The 14,838-nt window shown below is 37.1% G+C and overlaps 2 protein-coding genes across 8 annotated transcripts; one reads left to right on the top strand and one right to left on the bottom strand.

Annotated features, from left to right (window-relative positions):
- Positions 1–2,562: 2,562 nt before the first annotated feature.
- Positions 2,563–4,902, top strand: LOC122575697. 2 transcript variants are annotated; one of them, XM_043745019.1, is made up of 3 exons: positions 2,563–2,965; positions 3,066–3,727; positions 3,975–4,902. In XM_043745019.1, the coding sequence occupies exons 2-3, from the start codon at positions 3,439–3,441 to the stop codon at positions 4,058–4,060; spliced, it is 375 nt and encodes a 124-aa protein (XP_043600954.1). In that variant the 5' UTR covers positions 2,563–2,965; positions 3,066–3,438; the 3' UTR covers positions 4,061–4,902. The 2 variants fall into 2 exon arrangements, with proteins under 2 accessions (XP_043600954.1, XP_043600953.1); XM_043745018.1 differs by having other exon boundaries at positions 2,563–3,727.
- Positions 4,415–14,774, bottom strand: LOC122575686. Of its 6 annotated transcripts, XR_006319504.1 has the most exons (20): positions 14,366–14,774; positions 14,104–14,291; positions 13,852–14,028; positions 13,632–13,771; positions 13,348–13,544; positions 13,134–13,264; positions 12,911–13,021; positions 12,513–12,827; positions 12,348–12,441; positions 12,197–12,272; positions 11,856–12,119; positions 11,599–11,781; positions 10,931–11,083; positions 10,698–10,831; positions 10,289–10,624; positions 8,479–10,204; positions 7,620–8,345; positions 7,129–7,291; positions 6,598–6,866; positions 5,888–6,021 (listed from the first exon to the last, which is right to left on the bottom strand). XR_006319504.1 is itself a non-coding variant. In XM_043744992.1 (18 exons), exons 1-18 carry the CDS (start codon positions 14,621–14,623, stop codon positions 5,807–5,809), a joined length of 5,424 nt encoding a protein of 1,807 aa, XP_043600927.1. In that variant the 5' UTR covers positions 14,624–14,774; the 3' UTR covers positions 4,415–5,806. The 6 variants fall into 6 exon arrangements, 3 of the variants coding, with proteins under 3 accessions (XP_043600927.1, XP_043600929.1, XP_043600928.1); XR_006319503.1 differs by lacking the exon at positions 6,598–6,866 and having other exon boundaries at positions 5,883–6,021; XR_006319502.1 differs by lacking the exon at positions 7,129–7,291.
- Positions 14,775–14,838: the final 64 nt, after the last annotated feature.

The raw sequence follows: 14,838 nt of genomic DNA, 5'->3' as shown, positions 1-14,838 counted from the left end.
AATTTACGTTAATAGATGAGGATCAATTGAAGGGTAAAATTTAACATTCTATTCAGCTCGATTCGAGAAACCAAAGATTGACGAATAATTATTTGCAGATGTTCAAGAAAAACTCTATATCTTTATTTATGTATATCCGTGACCTGGAGACCTCTATCACGCAGAAAATAGAATTTAGTGAAAGAAAAATATTCTAAATAAGCAGAGGTCCATATTATTGTGCCCTTGAATATAAATTATATTTTGGATTACAAGGTCTAGGAATAAAGGAACTAATAAATAGTTTTCTATTTATGTTCCTTGTGGCCTTTAGCTAGACCTGTAGAGTTAACTTTTTCGCTAATATCCTTTTACTACAAATATATGAACGTGCTCCCTATCGATTCTATTGTATTGTAACACTAAAAGAGTAAGGATCTGGACCAACATAAACTTATACATTATACTTATATATTTTTCTATTACAAATTCATCCACTCGTTCTTCTATCAGTCAACCTCAACAGAAAATAATCAATGGTGCGTTAAACGAATAAAGAAGTAGCGTAATCTAGAAGCATAAAACTTCGAACTTGGAAGGAATATCTTTTTGTCGTGTGTCGTACGAATAGATAACATATCGCAATACTGTGGCCTTTCGTATACATTTATCACATATTTGAAATGCATAATTTACAAAAATATATAAAATATGTAAAAGCCTCCGTAACGTTTCATAAAGACAGACAATTAATTCCGTTATTATGTTCACAGAAATATAAATTTCCATAATAATCTGCGATTTACGTATTATTACAAAAGGAATTCTCTAGATCTAGTAACTTTGAATTTATCACTGCATACTATATATATATGTGTGTGTGTGTGTCTATACAGAATTCTCCTCCAACTCGAATTGTCGAATCCTCTTTACGAAGAATTATTTATTCTTTTCGCTGAAGTTGTGTGAAACAAATATATCACACACTAAATTAACCTTCTCCGGACAGAAAATCGACGAAATTAGATGTATTAGATTGTCCGAAAAGTTTCTTTCGTTTCATAAGGTGATAATAGATGAACAACAATTTCTGTTTTATATTATTTTATTGAATTAGGTATGATTCATTTCGTTCTATTTCTATTATTACGTTCGTGCATAATTCAATAAACTAATATAAAACAAAAAACATTGTGCGTCTATTATTTTCTTATAAAACGAAAGAAACATTTCGGATACCCTAATAATACGATTAAAGATAAACGTAGAAACACATAGATGGGAAAGTTCCTAAGAAAGACGAGGGACAGAAGTGGTTGTTCCTCTCAGAGTGTTCGCAAAGGAAGAGGAGAAAAGTCGATGTAAAGTGCGACGGTTCATCATTCTACGAATAATACGCCGTTCTTTCTCTTTGCCAGTGCTGCAGAAATGCCGATGGGCACACAAATCTGGCTCGTTTGATCTCGCTTGAAATAGTAAGGCCGCACGCCATCCGCGATGCTCTCTTTCTTCTCTCCTCTGCATTTTTTTCATTGCGCCTCTTCTCCAACGAAGTTTTGATCTCGCGACGACCAGTCGTTAATTGTACTTTTAAACGCGAACGTTATTTAATGATTGGGCGGAACGAGGTATTTTTTAATATCCGTGCGCTTGTAAATTGTTGCATATCATTTTAATTTATTTATCGTTGGCTTTTCGTACGTCGGAATTGATTCAAATTATGCAGAAATTAATTCAGAGCATTTTTTTCTTTTTAAGAAATTGTTTCGTCGGAAAGGAACTATTCATACGAAATTTGGGTGTTCGGGGAAGTAATATGTATCGTGTTTGTATAATATGTTATATATGTATTAATTTTCAGTGGTAAGATAAGCTTCTTAAAATGAAAATTTTGTGAAAATTAATTTAAAACCTGGTCTTTTTCTTTATAGAAAATCATTCATTAGGAAAGGAATTATTCATGTAAACTCTGAATGTTTGGAAAAGTAACATGTATTGTGTTTGTATATTGAAATTTCCAGTAATTGGAGATTTATGGTTAAACTGTAATATATGCGTCGTTTCATTTAATTGTATCGATCTTGAATGGTAAAGTAAGTTCTTTAAAGTAAGTCTTATTGAAGTAAGAGTGAGAAGTCTTTGAACATCCGTTAGATGTGTTTAGCGCGCGAATTATAGGAACAGTTGCACCATCTAGCGGCAGCGGATGTTAACTAGAAAGACCGCTACATATTACCATACGTCATATGTGTATGACAGGCTTATAGATTGCATAGATAACCGTAATTAAAATCATGAACGTGCCGCTATATAGATTCGGTTTATGCATCATCGATTTTTCTTATCTAATAGCAAACATTTTATTTTAGAATTTCAACTATATCTTTTTCTCAAGATACAGCACTTTCTCCATTACCTAAATTGTATCGATATAAAAAGAAACTTTCGCAAATAAAAAATAATTTTGAGAAATATAAGAAACTTCGTACTTTTCTTAGAATCTTCCAATGAGCTATAATTTTTCAAAAGGCTCAATTTATTAATTATATTAATTATTTTAATTAAAAATTCAGAAACTACTCTTTCATAAAAAAAAAAAAAAGAAAGGAGGTTAATACATGTTTTTCGAAATTGTCCTCTTCTCTTTTAAAATTACAAACACCGAAGTAGCCCAAGGGTTAGTGCAACAGTGTCCGATAAGTCAACGACTTAACGTGTCTTCCGACTGACGTAAATTCGTAATGCGTAATGCGCGTGGGTGCATGGCGGTTGCACGCGATGCGAATATCTACGCTAAGCTGCATGCCAATGTCTAATATTCCACGCATCGTTGATCTCCTTTCCGGCGCTAGCTCGTTACAATGTACTAACTTCCGTTGGAGATCCTTGTACCTTCGAAATTTTATGCAATCATTGGATTCAGCGGCTCGAATTCGAACTTGGCGTTATCTAATCATAATTCAAAGTGAAGTAACAGTTTCTAACGGTAATTTCGACGATCAAGTTTACTTAACAGTTACTTAACATTCTAATGGTTGCTATGTTTGGACAATCTCGTCTATATTTCTCGTCTGTTTTATTTGTAGTTAAATAGTCCGTGAAATATGTCACTACAAATAATTTAATCTTCTGTAATTAATACTTTATTTGCTTTGTGAAAGTACATTGATTACCATTCCAAGAGCTAGTGATCGTCATAAATGGCAATTAAAAACGTAAATAAATATAGTTACACCGGATATATACCTGTGAATCACTTCACGTAAGATCAATAAATTTCTAGCAATTATGAAATTACAGAGATAGTAAAATACAATAATTAGTATCGTAATTTAAATCAAATCGACTTCGTAAATTACTCATTATCAGAGGCAGTTAAATCCCGTAGATATTGAAATAAAATACGAATCGCGTTTTATAATTTTAAATTGCGTCCCAGATATCGATGCGTGTACGAAAATGTCGAATGAAGTTGGTTTCAAAATCGTGCGACAGATCGAGAGCAGCGACCTCGTTAGTAGTTATGCAATACTGCTACGAGAGTCGCATTTTCCGCGAAACCGGAAACCCGGTATAGCGTGTCGCCTCGATTCGATCCATCGACGAGCGAGCGTCCCGCCCTGTGAAATAATTCATGCACCTGAGGATAGCGGCAACGGCGCTGGCATGAGAAATCGCAGCGCCGCCGATCTGGCGCCTGATCATCGAGAATATGTCAGATCGATCTGTTCCGCGATGCATACAAATCGTACGGATCGTGACTACACGAAATCCCTGTATAGTCTCTTTGTTTATTCTTAATAGCGTGTCTCTAGTAACGTCTCTAGTAATTACGTCGATTTCCTTGGTGTCCATCGTTACTTACACGCTCTTACATCAATATACATAATTGAAAGAACATATGTTTAGAACGATCCTCGTTTATTTGATGTTTGGATAAATGAGAATATATATGTACGTGATTTCTTAATCAATCGTTTGAATAATCTTTTTAGGATGCCATAAGGCAGCACCATCGGGGTCTACATGTGATTTTGGACGATTTGGTGAGCAAGAAAGAAAGAAAAATAAAGTGAAATAAGTTGGAACGTTGTAAACTACTGAAACTCTCGAACATACCTGTAATTATTTAGAACAGTTTGTTATAGTAAAGAGAAAGCGGCGAAAATACCAGTTTCTGGAAATATATTTAAATTAATTCTATCTTTGGTAATCGTACGCAACACACGATGTAACAAATTATCTAATAAACCATTTTTCAGTTTCCAAGCTCATACCCCCTCCATTTTTACGAAATCTCCAACGCTGCTGAGACAAACTGCCTTAAATTCGATAGAAAAATACCGTTTCTTCTATAAAGCGAAAGAAAGCAGCTTCATTGCAAAATTGCGTCATCAAAAGTGAACGACAAGGAAGGACATAAAAACGCAAGATCTTTGGTAAAAATGCATATCTGCTTTTATTGAAAAAAAAAAAAAGATTCAAAGAGAAAAGGTGTCTCCGTGTGTAATATGGTATCGCGTATCAGACAATAAGATCGTCGATCAAGAACTGTGCTCTTAAGCTGGGCGATGACGATCGTGGCGACGCGATGCGACGAGAAACGTCTCGCGTCATTATCGATCTTTGCTGGCTCACACTGAGAAAACGATTCGGTTGATCGATCCATGATTCGGGCAGGTATTTGTGTCGGGCACTATGTGCGTCACAGCCGCCATGATCGTTCTCGCGATTACGTGTCGGTGGGCCGTTGTTTTTACAATACCGACCTCTTCGACGGGAAAATTCGTTCCTACTATATTTATAGATATACATATACATACATACACTTTATATTTATATAACATATTATATATCTACGGATCGCTGTGTCTCGAGAAAAATGCCACGCGTCACCCACCCCTCACTCTCTCACTCTCACTCTCACTCTTCCTCTCTCGCGAACATTCTACCTATTAGTATCAATTTTTCGCTGTTCGCCTGTTCCGTATACGGAAGAAGAGAAACGCGAACGTAATACGCCCGTGAAGTAATATATTAAAAGTACGAAGTCGACTAGGTGCCGACACGACGACAATATTATCACTCCTCGTTACAACGTTGCCAACGTCGTTGTCGAACTACGGTGGCTGCCCTTGTATTATTCGTTCGTCTCATAGCGTATCTTTTTTTATCGTTTGATAATCGTTCGTAACAATTAGGCGCAACTCTGTCGTCGGGACCCGTAAGATCGTCGATTGTTTCCGGTTCGTCGTGTGTTCACGCGCATCGGCCGTGGCAAAAATAGCGGAATTCTCTTAACAGCTAATCACGCGAAAGAACATGATACGTGTTCTTTCTTACTTGTGATGCATGAAAAAAAATGATCCACGTGCTGCTTGGCGAACGTGATACAACTATTTTTCATGGCAAATCGCGGCCTCGAGATCGGCTCTGCGCGTGTATATCAACGTGATGCGCGCGTACACCGGCGTGCGCACCCACGAGTTAAAATCAACCGTGCTGCATAAATGGATAACGCGTTGATACGAGTATCTTTTCGTAATTAAGACCAATGTTCGTCGCGCAAAAGTTGTACATCCTCAAAGAAGATAATCAGCAGACAATTTAACAATATAATATAATATATTATTGTCTGATCTATAATAAAAATTCCTTTTGTTTTATCCAGAGAAAAGAAGAATCCAGCGGCTTTCAAAATCTCTCATTAATTCCGTGTGAAGGCAACAACACACGCACACGCGCTTGCACGACCATAGCAGCCGTGATAATGATAGTGGTGATAGTAGTAATGGTAGGGGACATCTAATGTTAGTCGAAAGAGAAATCAATTCGCGGCTATCACAGCGGCAGCCGCTGAGGAGGACGACGACGAGGATGACTTCTTCTTTAGTACGATGTCCTTGATGTTGAGATTGACCTTCTCCTTGCGCGGTGGCGGCACTGACTGCAGGCAAAACCTCTTGAACGCCTCTAGTTCACGCTCCGCGTCGTCCATTTCCCCGTCCTCAAGGTCTATATCTTTGGGCGTGAATACGCTCTCTGCAAAAGACACGCTCTGAATACTAGACATTGATGGTCCTAACGCAGGGTAATGGAGAAAAAGTCTGTTTTTTTTTTTTTATTTTGGCTGTTTCTTTGGAATTTCTCGCATTTCAAGTTTTTATCTTTCTTTTCTAATAATTATTGATTTGAATGTATTTGAACTGTGACAAATTGTAGGTATGCAATAAAGATATAAATAAATAGCGATAACACTTGAATAGAATAAAAGTAAAGAAACTTAACTTAAAAATAGATAGAATCTTGATGGAATTACGATAAGACGTATGAAATAGAGCAACAGGCAAATTTCGATTAAAGATTTGAGAGGGAACGTAGCGAGAACTGAAGAGACGAGTCAATTTCTAAAGACATCGTCGTCGGCGATGACAAAAGAGAACGCTCCACGTGATCCATAAGCATGCAACAGCTTGTTTTCGATTGTTTGGTAATACAGCGGTTCTCGAAACACAACAAGAAATAAGAGAGAAAAATATCATAATTTTATTGAAATGCGTTATCAAAAAACGATTTCGTATACTTTGTCATCGACCACTTAGGATTAGTCAAACATACCACAATTTGTGATTTTAGATAAATAGTAGCCATATGTAGAGCTCGTTGTCATGGTCAGTGAACTTGACAAAGCGTCAATCTCTCGAGTGATCTACGTATCTTTTCTTTATCTTTCACCTTTTTCCTTTTCTCTGTTTCCTAATACAAGATCAATTAAAAGCTTCCGTTCACATCTAATTGTCTAATATGCGCGAAGTATTCTCTCTAAAAACGCCATGCTCAACATCGAAATGTGTCTCGCGACTTATACATCGTTCGAGGATACGTAACTAGAAAGGAAACAAAGAAAAAATATATAATACAATACAAGAGGAAGTATAATACAAAAGATGTATGTAAGCGAGACGTCTCTAAGATATAAGGAGAAAAAAGGACTATAAACTATCCTAAGATCGAATAATAGTAATTTGTTATGTGGCGGATGTGATCGCTACAGTACAAAGTTCGATGGATCAGTAGTCACCTGATTGGTCAAACAGAAAATATGAAGTCGGGGCGCGCGAAGGAAAATAAAGAAAAGATAGTGCTCACTGGCTAAAGTTCTCTTCCGGACAATCCCCCGAGAAATTCGTGGCGGCCAATTTGAGGAGATCCCGAAGTGTACACATCCCCGGTACATTCGATTAAATTTTCTCTCTTTCGAACTATAGCCTGCGACCGAGACTTGGGTCCTAACGCGGTACACTGTCCACTCCTGACGGAAAACGAAACGAAAGAAAAACCGTCGTCAGTTTGACTTAGCCTAACGATCTTACACGACCAATTGTTTAAAATACTTTTTACATGTCGGCTGTGTACGATATATACATATTATCTCTAATCAATGTTTCCGTATAGTATATGCTAATCTTTCATTCTTTAGATAGAAACAGAAGATAAAGAAGAAAATAAAAATAAATAAAAAGAGAACAGTTTTGTCTCATACCGGGAGCGAGAAATGCAGCCCGGGTGTGTGTTAAGGAAAACAAAAAAATGAAAGAAGCAAATTTACATGTTAAATTCTGATTATTGTTGTTTCTCACCAACGAGGTTCCAGTCATCTCCGCATTGTCTTGTGCCGGTACCGCGCTTCTTCTTTTTCTTGCTCTTGCCGCTAGACGATGCCGCTATCGAGGCATTTATCGCTTCTCGAACCGCCGTTTTTGCGCACTGCACATCCTCCATACACGGCTCCGTCCTCACTTTCGTCAACGTCACGCTAGTCCCCTTTAGGTTGATTCCGTTCTCCGGTATAGGTTGACCATTCGTTACTTTACTGATTTGTATATTAGCCAAGCCACTTAGAGTCGTACAGTCTGGCGTCAGTCTGCTCCTCAGCTCCGCCAAACTCGACGGAATAATACCATTAGTGTGCTTCAAGTTTGAGTTTTCCATTGACGTTTTCGACGACAGATCACCTTTCACGATGTAATCTGGCTTTGGAGGGGATGTAAGGCCTGCGTTGATAGCCTGTTGCAACGCAGGACTCCTAATGGTGACCATACCATTCTCTGATACTTTTATGATTGCCGCCTGTTGGGTAGGTGGCACCTTCATCGGGCCAAACGCCGGGTTCCTTATGGTTACCATATTGGTACTTGGGTTGTGAAGTATTCTGGCAGGCTCATCAGCATGATCGTTCACGAAAGGATCGTTATTTTGTATTGTTGGTTGATGTGACGTGTTGCTAGAATTTAATCCGTTTTTATTCTTCTTTTTCTTCTTCTTGTTGGTAGTGCTCTGACTTTGTTGCGTTTCTTTAGCCACATCTAGGATAAGATATCGTTATTATTACGAAGATATATAATTATATTATTATAAGCTATTATTAAATACTATGAAACAACTAGTAAAGTTAGATGAAATATTAGAAATAGAATATAGAATTATTTATTATCTCACCTTTTTCTGCCGGTTTAGGTAATAGATCCTGTTTCAATTTTCCAGTATCCACTACTATTACATTACCACCTGCCTGAGAACTCGCGTAACTTGATTGAACGCCGCTCATCGGTGCTGCAATTATTGTAGTTTGCTTAGGCGGATTTACTGGTTTAGGCAGTGGCGCTGATCTGATTGGCAAGGGTTTCGCAGGAGCGTCAACTTTAGTTATCGTAATACCGGGTGGCAGCTTTAAATTCTCTATGTTAATCTTCGAATTTGCACCAATATCTTTGAACTGACTGCTCAATGGCGAATTAATTCTTTCCGTGGATGCCGAATGCAATTCCTGTCGTTGTTTGATCGTCGTCTGGTTTATTAATTTACTTTGAATTTTTTGGTTGTCACCTTTCATTTGTTTAATAGTAATACTAGCAGATGTGTTCTTACTGCTTTTGTTGGAACTTAATTGTCCATTTCTCTCTTGCGACTGTATCTTCGTCTTTTTGTTGTCGCTACTGACATTGAAGTTCTGTGATGGCTTTTGCGAAACTGGAGTTTGAGGTGGCGTATTAACTTTATTTTGTTTCTTTCCATTTACGTTCTGTGATTGATTCTTATTCTTATTTACGACGTTCTGTTGCAGCACATTCTCTTTGTTTTCTATATTTTTCTTGTCTTTCTTAGACTTCGTTTTTATTTCAGTAATATTCTGCTGCTGAATCTTTTTCTCGTCTACTTGCTTCCCTTTGCTCTTTTCATTGTTCGACTGTTGTTTCATATTGTTCTTGCTGTCACAAATTTTATTCTGTGTCTGCTGTTTCGAATTGTTCGTCTGCTGCTGTTTGTTTCCCTGTTGCAACGAATTATTGTTATTATTACTAGTATTATTATTATTGTTGTTATTATTATTTGCTTTGGTTTTCTTTTTCTTCCCGTAGACGTTTTGACTTTGTTCGTTCTCCAGTTTCAAGCCGGTTACTTCTTTCGTCTGACCATTCACCAAAGTGAATAGAACCTTATCTTCAGCCGGTGTTTGACCTTTCAACGTGATCGTGACTGTCGGTTCCGCGCTATTAGACTCCATGACTCTCTTAATTGTCACGATCTGCGGTTGAGTCTCCGTCTGAACCGGTTTCTTTGTCTCCTCTTTTGCCTTCACCTCCTCCATTTTTTTCATTTTCTTTTTCAATTTTTTCCTTTCTTTCTTCGTCAAGTTTTTATCATCCAAGTCGACAGTCAGTGATTTGTCCATTGCGTTATTTTTCACATTTGTGCTATTGCTATTGTTTGTCTGTATTTTGTTACTTTTATTGCTAACTTCAGCTTTATCGCTTTTGATCGCCGCTTTATTGTTCACCTGACCAGAGACCATTAATTTTTCGGCTTTACTAATACTTTTGTTCTTTACATTGGTATTCACAGGCGCAGTCTTCGTTTTGCTATTTATACTACTGGTACTACTACTACTGCTGCTACAGCTACTGCTACTAGTGTTACTACTATTGCTACAGACTTCTTGTTTGTCTTTCTTTTTATTACTTAATTGCTTTACAGTCGGCAATGCTACTGGGGGTGACGTAGGTAAAATAGATACTTCGGGTAGGTTACACTGAGGTAATAATCTTTGAGGAACAGGTTTTTGCGGGTCTACGACGGTGATCGTTACTTCCGGTGTCTTTTTTTGTAACTCTATCAGTTTCAATTTTTCTGCTTCTTGCCTATCTCTTTTAAGCTTTTCTTCCAGCTGTAACAAATAAATGATCAAAAGTTAATTAATCTTACGCAAATATCCAAAGAAAATAAAACGTTAACCTCTATTTATATTCACCTTACGTTGCTTCTGCCTAGCTTTTTTCTCGGCTTTTTTATTATTATCTTTCTTTCCATTCTGATTGCCCTCAATGAACTCAAGCAACTCTTCCAGATCTCTTTGATCTCGTTGATCCACTTGTATCGCAGGAACAGTCGAAATTGGAGTATTCAATCTCGGCGCTGCATTTGTCGCTGCCTTCGTTTCCGTACTTGTATCAGATACCACCGACTCTGAGGGACTTTTTGAAGGGCTACACGTGGTTTTACACTTCCTAGCTTTTTTCTTGGTTAGTAATTGCCGTAACCGTTCTCTCATTTCATTGTAATTTCTACTAACTGGTGCTACCGAAGGCTGAAGAAAAATATTCATTCGTAATATAACGCACTAGGTTATACGTAAACTCCAAATAACGAAGACTACTTACAACTCCATGGCCGAATACTTCGCAATAACAACAGTCGCAATGTCTACTGGAATCCCTTTGCGCGGAACTGCTGGTAGAACAAGAGTCTTCCTGACTACTCCCGGAATCCGAACAATCTCCATCTCCGGAACTTACTAAAATAATGCAGAAATTTCATATATATTATTTTTCTAGTAAAATAAAAAAATAATTATGAAACAAAAATCTTTAAAAATAGTTCAGCGAATACTGACAGTCGTTGCACGAGACTCTTTTAATGTGCTCGACATTAGCCTGTTTGTGACAGGCGTGCGACGAATGATTGCTGTGGCTATGAGATCTATGGGTAGGACCCGTGTTTTTTACCAAGTCTGGAAGGGACCCATGTGTATGTGAATGAGTGGTACCTATAGAAGTCAAAAAAATACACATATATACATATAAGCTCGTGAGATAAAAAAAATAAATTATTTAAATTTCGTCGAGTACTTAAAAAGTCGAACACTAAATGATTATTAATTGAAAAATGTTTGTAGAAAACACTGAGTGCCAAGAAACAATTTTTTAGAAGGGAGAGGAAAAATATGGAGACTAATGTACTCCAAATTCGTGGAAAAGAAAAGTACACCTGTAGAACAACTCTGTATGTGTCACTTCTTAATTATAAAAAAAGTTGAATGATCCATTCATTTAGATTTAGATAAATGGAATAGACAAATGCTAAGAAATAATTAACTGACGTTTATTGGCATTTGTATTTTTCTCTACATTTTCTAGCATTATTAGTAACTATTTAGAAAGGGAAATAGCACTTAAATTCTGTACAGTATTTTCATTGGTATGTAGAACATTTTCCAATAGAAAAAACAAAAAATTTTAATTTTGACTCTACAAACTGTAATGACTCATTATGTATATTTACCCTGATGCGTTGTATGAGTGTGAGCGGTGTTCGGTGTCTGCGTTGTAGAATGCCTCGTCTGTGTTTGAGCAGACTGCGTAGAACCAGTTTTTACTGCAGGTTTATTTGGTTCCTGATTAGCCTTCACGATAGAAGGCGACGGTGGCTTTGGATGATCATTAGGTGCAACTGGTTCAGGTACAGCTATAATATTATAAAACATATCCAGATTTTTATCGGAATAAAAAACAAGATTCTTTTTACTTCATTGCTCTTACATTTTGTTAGGCATGGACAAGTGTCCCATATTTTCCGTTTGGAGTTTAGTAAACACAAACAAGGTGGATTTTCTAGCACCACTTTTCTCTCTGTTATTTCTTTCACATGCTGATATACGCATGAACAAAGTTGTGGATCGGGCGCCCTTAAATCAACATCTTCATTCTCGTTTCTTATTTCATTGCCGTCGCTCTTTATTTCCTTTATCTCCAGATCCTCTATTTTTTTCTTTACTTGCGTTGCCGAAAAATTAGCCGTATCTTCTACAATAAAATTAAATGATATTAAATAATATATTTGACATAAATTCCACTATTTTCCACGTTGTAAGGATTTTTACCTAAGAATCCATTTGTAAGTTGTGGAAAAGGATTTTCTAATGGTAATAATATATTTTCTGCATCACTTTTATTAATCTGTAAGTTAATTCGGTTAATTATTGATGTTATATCAATAAAAAAGTAACAGTAAAGAAACAAAAATATTCTTACACTAGAAGATATCGCAGGTCCTATACACATATGACATTCACAGCTTTTTTCTTCTTCTATATTATTCTCTAAACAAGTTCCTTCAATATGAGCCCTTTAAAAAGAATCCATAGATTAATAAAAATTCAAAATGCTTATAATTCCCATAGATATAGTGAGAAGTACCTGACTGATCTCATTGCAGACTGTACTAAATGGCAAGTTGCGCAAGCATAATCAAAGAAATCTTCCTGTCCATTAGTATAAATGTCTGTGGTCGGTTGTGCGTCTGTTACATCAGATAATTTCTGACGTAGAGACTTTACAACTTTGCTCCAATCATCCAATAAAATTTGTAATATCTCGATACTTGGAGGCATATTGGGTGAATCCAAACTTAAATCCGGTGTAGGACTTAAAGGCCTGTTGTCCTCCTCTGATACGCCAACTTTTTCTTGCGAAGTAATCGTCGAAAGTTGGCCATTCGCTTCATGCAATTCACTGGAATAAAAGAAGACATCAAACCATTGATTCATAAATATATACAAGGCAATATGTAGTATTTTATTTTTATATAAACATACTTTTCAACGTCGGTCCATTTATTTAACATACGCGGCTCCATAAGTTTCCTAGTTGCTGTGAACACTTCCCTTACTTGCCTAAGATGGGTCATTCGACATGCTTGTTCTGCACTGAAATACGCACCGCTTATGAAACTTTGTTCATAGATTTTCTTTCCTGGGATTGTGATCAGTCGATATATAGTTGTGTTATTGTTAAAATATAATTCATGTAATCACTTACTTGTACTTGTCCATCCACGATTCAGTTTCTGCCCATAGATCTCTAATTACCGTCATTTCTTTCTCAAACCATAAATACCGATGGAAAAGACGCTGGTATTCCGAGCTTTTTAAGGGCAAAACTTTCTTTAACTGTAAAATATAAGATATGTATTTTACCATCTATTGGACATTATAAATAAATTAAAATATTAATACACTGTAAGTTCCTTTACCTGGCCAATAAAAGGTGATAGACTGTTTTGTATAAATGGATCATCATATATATAAATCTGATACAATTTCTTAATAAAAGCAGCCCATGGTAAAGGAAATTTATAATTGAACTTGCCCAAATGATCTTTTAAAAGTTTTACAAATTCAGAAATCTTCACAGCTGTTGTTATTAATGCATCATAATCATCTAAAAGGCCTATAAAAAGAGATACATGGAACTATTTGCATCAACTACCAGAGGCAAATTATTTAATTACAGGTATAGTATTATATTTATATTAACCTATAAGAAAAATTTCTGGTAAATTATTTACACTAAGATGTTGTAAAAGATTTAATAATCGAACTTTTATTTCTACAACAAACTCCTGTGCCAGGCTTACTAGTCTCATAAATAATTGATGAGGATTCCTTTTACACAGTCTGAAAAAAAATTCTATATTTAGCTTCATAAACATCAAATCACACTCAGTAATTATTCTCACATCAATTATTGAACATACTGCAAAACAATCTTGTGCGTATCATCCGCTGAAAATGGAGTTTGTTGAAACTCTAAACCTCCAAGGAAACAAGAAGCTTCTAAGGCAACATTAAAAGAACCCCTTATATGTTGACGTAACTCTGCCCATAGATTTTGGAACTTCATGGCTTTATGTAACTCCTCTCTAAGCAGTTCCCTGCGTTAAAGGCAACCGTTAATGCCATCCATCAGTATCGGATCACTTCCCATTCATTGACAATACAACAATTACCTTTTTGCTTTGCATACATCGCATGAACACATTTCCTTACCCCTGAAAGGGTTGTCTATGTTCACAGCGGTACTTGGACTTTCGACAAGCGACTCAGGCCTCGTTTGCATCGCATTCAGTTCCATGCTATGGGAAGCCCTCGCGCCCTTGATAAACTCATCCACTACGCTTTCGTCAAGTGTCACGCTCTGCAAGTAGAACGTGTTCGTGGTTGACGATTGTTGATGCGGGATGAAACGGTGTTCGCTAGAAGAAAACATACCGCGACAGGAACTGAGTCCACGACTGGGATCGAGTCCCCGACAGGGATCGAGTCCGCAACAACGGGAGAGCTAACAGCATCCTCTGTGTAATTAATAGTCCGTTTGCTTTCCTGTCGCGTGAAATCGCCTTCGACGGTAACACATCCATCGCAGAGAGTGTCGTCAGTGTGTTTCTTAACAAGAACGTCATCCATCGCTACTACGTTGCTTTCTATCGTTCCGTTGCACTGACCGTCCTCGCCGTCGCTGCCGCTCATTCTGTCGCCGCGTGATACCGCTGCCACACCGACCTATCGCTTGCCGATACCTAAATCGGGCTGAACGATAATTGATGCGTATATTCACGGGTTTTTCTTGGAACCGCGTAAACACCTAAACTGCATTCAATCAACATTCGCTCAATATGGCGTCTCGCGTGCTCGTCCCATAGTTCAACGTCTCGTCGTGAGGTGACGTGCTTCGGCGATTGCGC

This window comes from Bombus pyrosoma, linkage group LG15, assembly GCF_014825855.1.
Source record: "Bombus pyrosoma isolate SC7728 linkage group LG15, ASM1482585v1, whole genome shotgun sequence".
NCBI classification, from domain to species: Eukaryota; Metazoa; Arthropoda; class Insecta; order Hymenoptera; family Apidae; genus Bombus; species Bombus pyrosoma.
The sequence above is the reverse complement of the archived record's forward strand: the minus strand, read 5'-3'. Positions and strand labels throughout refer to the sequence as shown.